This window comes from Rana temporaria, chromosome 4, assembly GCF_905171775.1.
Source record: "Rana temporaria chromosome 4, aRanTem1.1, whole genome shotgun sequence".
In the NCBI taxonomy this organism is placed as follows: Eukaryota; Metazoa; Chordata; class Amphibia; order Anura; family Ranidae; genus Rana; species Rana temporaria.
Window position 1 is genome coordinate 64433854 of NC_053492.1, and position 6000 is coordinate 64439853.

The 6000-nt window shown below is 50.3% G+C and overlaps 1 protein-coding gene across 1 annotated transcript; it reads left to right on the forward strand.

The window, feature by feature from the left end:
- The first annotated feature begins 557 nt into the window (after window positions 1–557).
- Window positions 558–3202, forward strand: LOC120936269 (39S ribosomal protein L19, mitochondrial-like). Its single transcript, XM_040348494.1, has 2 exons — window positions 558–782; window positions 2842–3202. Exons 1-2 carry the CDS (start codon window positions 564–566, stop codon window positions 3088–3090), a joined length of 468 nt encoding a protein of 155 aa, XP_040204428.1. The 5' UTR covers window positions 558–563; the 3' UTR covers window positions 3091–3202.
- Window positions 3203–6000: the final 2798 nt, after the last annotated feature.

A 6000-nucleotide genomic window follows, 5' to 3' on the forward strand; every position in this document is an offset into this window, starting at 1 on the left:
CCCGAAAAAACGCACCGCCCGAAAAAACGCGCACCCGAAAAACGTACCGGCCTCCATCCTCCCCTTATAGCCGGCCCACCACACGCCTGGAAAAAACGTAAGCCCGAAAAATGCGCCGCCCGAAAAAATGTGCGCCCGAAAAACGTACCAGCCTCCATCCTCCCCTTATAGCCGGCCCACCACACGCCTGGGAAAACGCAAGCCCCAAAAACGTGCCACCCGAAAAAACGCACCGCCCGAAAAAACGCGCACCCGAAAAACGTACCGGCCTCCATCCTCCCCTTATAGCCGGCCCACCACACGCCTGGAAAAAACGTAAGCCCGAAAAATGCGCCGCCCGAAAAAATGCGCGCCCGAAAAACGTACCAGCCTCCATCCTCCCCTTATAGCCGGCCCGCCACACGCCTAAAACCTGGGAGCTGATTGGTTTCTTTTCAAAATTGAGCCTAATTTTGCACTCTCCAGCTTTTGTAAATAAAGTCCTGTGTCTGTGATGAGCAGGTGACGTTTGTCTCATAGGGCAGGCAAGTTTTGTGCCATACAAGGTGGTCTGTGTTACAGGAATGTTCATAATGTTCTTGGGATTGTATTCCTGTTCGCCAGGTGTTGAGATGAGATATGACCTGTACAGTCCTCGGATGCATGAAATCCAAGTCCTGAAACTGGAGAAGAGACTGGACAGCGACCTGATGTATCTGCGTGACGCACTCCCTGAATACAGCAAGATTGATGTCGACATGAAGCCAGTCATGTTACTGGGCTCTGAAATTCCTGTAAACACAGTGAGTGGGGAATTTGTATGTGAATTGTAGTGCTGTATGCTACATATAAGCTATAATTTTTAAATTTGAAGGAAAAAAAATCCCTTTTAAGAGCATTGGGCGGAAGTGATGTTTAAAGACGCTTCTGCCCTCCAATGCTATGGAGCCAAGCAGGGGCCATCTTTCCCTCACTCGGCAATCAGGCTCAGAGGAGAGCGGACGCGATCATCTCCGTCGCTACAAATGGCACTGGCAAGTGGCGGAGAGGACCGGAGCGTGGTGGAGGGGGGGCGAGGCAACCCCTTTCCCACCCCCCGATAAAAGTGATATTGCGGCAAATCTGCCACAGAGACCATTTTTATTTGAGAGTGCATTGCACATTGTGGTGGTGTGCTAGTTTGGGGTTTAAGGGTTTACAGCAGGCAATGAAGAGGACCTACAATGCCTCCTCACCAATATATGTGAACAATCTGTAATGCAGCTCTGTAATCATTAACATATTATTAAATGTATTTCTTTAACCCCCCTGCCGGTATTCTCGAGTCAGGCTCTGGGTAAGATTTCAGTACCAAAAGCGGTATTCCTGAGCCAGGCTCGGGATCGCCTCGCAGCAGCCACAGGCATGATTTACTTACCTTGTCCCTGGATCCTGCGATGCATCCCCGCTGTGTGAGCGAGCGGCATCCTCGCTCGATTCGCACAGTGTCCCTGTGTGCCGCCGATCTCCGTTCCCTGTGACGTTACGACGCACAGGGGCGGAGAACGGCGCCAAATTCAAAAAAGTAAATAAATACATTACATACAATGTATACTGTAATCTTATAGATTACAGTACTGTATGTAAAAAAAATACACACCCCCTTTGTCCCTAGTGGTCTGCCCAGTGCCCTACATGTACTTTTATATAATAAAAACTGTTCTTTCTCCCTGCAAACTGTAGATTGTCCATAGCAACCAAAAGTGTCCCTTTATGTCAAAAGTGCTTTTAGAGCAGCTAGAAAACAGCGATAATAAATTATAATCACTTGCAGAATTGTGCGATAGAGATTTGTGGGGAAATTTGTCATATAAAAGTAATGACAGCGACAATTCTGCAACTGAGCAAATTTCAGTGATTTTTTTGATTTGATTACATTATTGAATAATTTTTATTATATTATAATTATTTATAGTTATTTATTTTTTAATTTATGATTTTGTTTTCAAACTTTATCATACCCAAGATGTCTACTAGACTCTTGTTTGGACAGATGTAAGTGAGTTATTCTTAAGAATTACAGGCCTACAATGTTAAACGCCAAATTTCCATGCAAAATAATTGTACCGCTTTCAGCACCTAAAACCAGAAAGAATCATACTGCCAGGGAGGTTAAAATGCAAGCAGTGTAAATTCCTAAATGTGACCTGTTATCAGCCTCTTGTAATCCTTGCACAGCAGAGCTCAGACTGGGTAAAAGGGGAAAAAGCAGCACAAGGAGACCATCTGTTGTACTGCAGTCTAAAGCCCCATACACGCTGTTAGATTTTCTGCTGATTTTTGTCTTCAGATCTACCAAAACCATATAATATGAGGTCAAACCTTAATAGTTTCAATTTGTATGCAATCAGGCAGGCCCTTGCACTATAAAGTTTTAATAAATCTGAAGACAAAAATCTGCAGAAAATCTTATAGTGTGTATGGGGGGGGGGGTGTCTCAGGAGCATATTGATGGGAGAAGAGAGCAGTGTGACAAAGATGAGCTGATCAGTTTTCCACTTCAGATTTCCTCCTTATTGGAAAAAATATTGATATTTTTTTTAAATTGTCGCCCTATTTTTGTTTATAGCGCAAAAAATAAAAACCGCAAAGGTGATCAAATACCACCAAGAGAAAGCTCTATTTGTGGGGGAAAATTTTTTTTTTGCTGGTAGTTCAGTGATAATTTTTATAAAGTGTAATTCCTGTTAAAACTTTTCTTTTTAGTTTAGTAGATGAGTGAGGAATATTTAGAACACCTGTTTTTCCTGCTGTCTGTCTCTCTATTAGCGAGATTTCCCCTACAGTCACAACACATGTTTCCCCCCCCCCCCTCTCTAATAGATACAGGTGCAGATGAAGCCTCGGCCGTGGTCCAAACGCTGGGAACAGGAAAAGTTCAACATTAAAGGCATTCGGTTTGAACAATATCTGCTGGAGAAACACATTAAGAGAGCTAAGAAGTCTGCTAAACCTTGGGAAGAGTTTGATATGCTGAAGGAATATGATACAACCAAGATCGAGCAAAACATATTGCAAGAATTAGAGCGGAAAATGGCAAAATCTAAAGACAAATTGGATGCTAACCAATAGGACTTTGATGCTGAGGACAGTTATAAAAATAATAAAAAATAAAGCTTATTATGGTTTTTGTATGAATACATGACAAATAAAATTTCTTTTTGCTAACGGGCTTATGAAATCAGTACAAGTGAAATGTAGCATTTGTGGCAGGTGTTAGGCTGGATTCACACCTATGCATTTTGCAGATTTGCACCCGAAAAACTTATCGGCCTCCAACCTCCCCTTATAGCCGGCCCGCCACACGCCTGGAAAAAGCGCGCGCCCGAAAAACGTACCGGCCTCCATCCTCCCCTTATAGCTGGCCTGCCACACGCCTGGAAAAGACACGCGCCCAATAAAGGTACTGCCCGAAAAACGTACCGGCCTCCATCCTCCCCTTATAGCCGGCCCACCACACGCCTGGAAAAAACGCAAGCCTGAAAAACGTACCGGCCTCCATCCTCCTCTTATAGCAGGCCCGCCACACGCTTAGGAAAAACGCAAGTCCGAAGAACGTACCGGCCTCCATCCTCCCCTTATAGCCGGCCCACCACACGCCTGGAAAAAACGCAAGCCTGAAAAACACGCCGCCCGAAAAAACGCGTGCCCGAAAAACGTACCGGCCTCCATCCTCCCCTTATAGCCGGCCCACCACACGCCTGGAAAAAACGTAAGCCCGAAAAATGCGCCGCCCGAAAAAATGCGTGCCCGAAAAACGTACCAGCCTCCATCCTCCCCTTATAGCCGGCCCGCCACACGCCTGGGAAAAACGCAAGTCCAAAAAACGTACCGCCCTCCATCCTCCCCTTATAGCCGGCCCACCACACGCCTGGAAAAAACGCAAGCCCGAAAAACGCGCCGCCCGAATAAACGCCTGCCGGAAAAACGTACCGGCCTCCATCCTCCCCTTATAGCCGGCCCACCACACACCTGGAAAAAACGTAAGCCCGAAAAACGCGCCGCCCGAAAAAACGCACCCGAAAAACGTACCGGCCTCCATCCTCCCCTTATAGCCGGCCCACCACACGCCTGGGAAAACGCAAGCCCGAAAAACGCGCCGCCCGAAAAACGTACCGGCCTCCATCCTCCCCTTATAGCCGGCCCACCACACGCCTGGGAAAACGTGCCGCCCGAAAAACATACCGGCCTCCATCCTCCCCTTATAGCCGGCCCACCACACGCCTGGAAAAAACGCACCGCCCGAAAAAACGCGCGCCCGAAAAACGTACCGGCCTCCATCCTCCCCTTATAGCCGGCCCGCCACACGCCTGGAAGAAAACACCGGCCTGCCACACGCCTGGAAAAAACGTAAGCCCGAAAAACGTACCGGCCTCCATCCTCCCCTTATAGCCGGCCCACCACACGCCTGGAAAAAACGCAAGCCCGAAAAACGCGCCGCCCGAATAAACGCCTGCCGGAAAAACGTACCGGCCTCCATCCTCCCCTTATAGCCGGCCCACCACACGCCTGGAAAAAACGTAAGCCCGAAAAACGCGCCGCCCGAAAAAACGCGCACCCGAAAAATGTACCGGCCTCCATCCTCCCCTTATAGCCGGCCCACCACACGCCTGGGAAAACGCAAGCCCGAAAAACGTGCCGCCCGAAAAAACGCACCGCCCGAAAAACGTACCGGCCTCCATCCTCCGCTTATAGCCAGCCCACCACACGCCTGGAAAAAAAACGCAAGCCCGAAAAACGTACCGGCCTCCATCCTTCCCTTATAGCCGGCCCGCCACACGCCTGGGAAAAACGCAAGTCCAAAAAACATACCGGCCTCCATCCTCCCCTTATAGCCGGCCCACCACACGCCTGGAAAAAACGCAAGCCCGAAAAAACGCTCGCCAGAAAAACGTACCGGCCTCCATCCTCCACTTATAGCCGGCCCACCACACGCCTGGAAAAAAACGCAAGCCCGAAAAACGTACCGGCCTCCATCCTCCCCTTATAGCCGGCCCGCCACACGCCTGGGAAAAACGCAAGTCTGAAAAACGTACCACCTCCATCCTCCCCGTATAGCCAGCCCACCACACGCCTGGAAAAAACGCAAGCCCGAAAAACGTACCGGCCTCCATCCTCCCCTTATAGCTGGCCCACCACACGCCTGGAAAAAACGTAAGCCCGAAAAATGTGCCGCCCGAAAAAATGCGAGCCCGAAAAACGTACCGGCCTCCATCCTCCCCTTATAGCCGGCCCACCACACGCCTGGGAAAACGTGCCGCCCGAAAAACATACCGGCCTCCATCCTCCCCTTATAGCCGGCCCACCACACGCCTGGAAAAAACGCACCGCCCGAAAAAACGCGCGCCCGAAAAAACGTACCGGCCTCCATCCTCCCCTTATAGCCGGCCCGCCACACGCCTGGAAGAAAACGCCGGCCTGCCACACGCCTGGAAAAAACGTAAGCCCGAAAAACGCGCCGCCCGAAAAAACACGCACCCGAAAACGTACCGGCCTCCATCCTCCCCTTATAGCCGGCCCACCACACGCCTGGGAAAACGCAAGCCCGAAAAACGTGCCGCCCGAAAAAACGCACCGCCCGAAAAAACACGCACCCGAAAAACGTACGGCCTCCATCCTCCCCTTATAGCCGGCCCACCACACGCCTGGAAAAAACGCAAGCCTGAAAAACGTACCGGCCTCCATCCTTCCCTTATAGCCGGCCCGCCACACGCCTGGGAAAAACGCAAGTCCGAAAAACGTACCGGCCTCCATCCTCCCCTTATAGCCGGCCCACCACACGCCTGGAAAAAACGCAAGCCCGAAAAACGCGCCGCCCGAATAAACGCGTGCCCGAAAAACGTACCGGCCTCCATCCTCCCCTTATAGCCGGCCCACCACACGCCTGGAAAAAACGTAAGCCCGAAAAATGCGCCGCCCGAAAAAATGCGCGCCCGAAAAACGTACCAGCCTCCATCCTCCCCTTATAGCCGGCCCGCCACA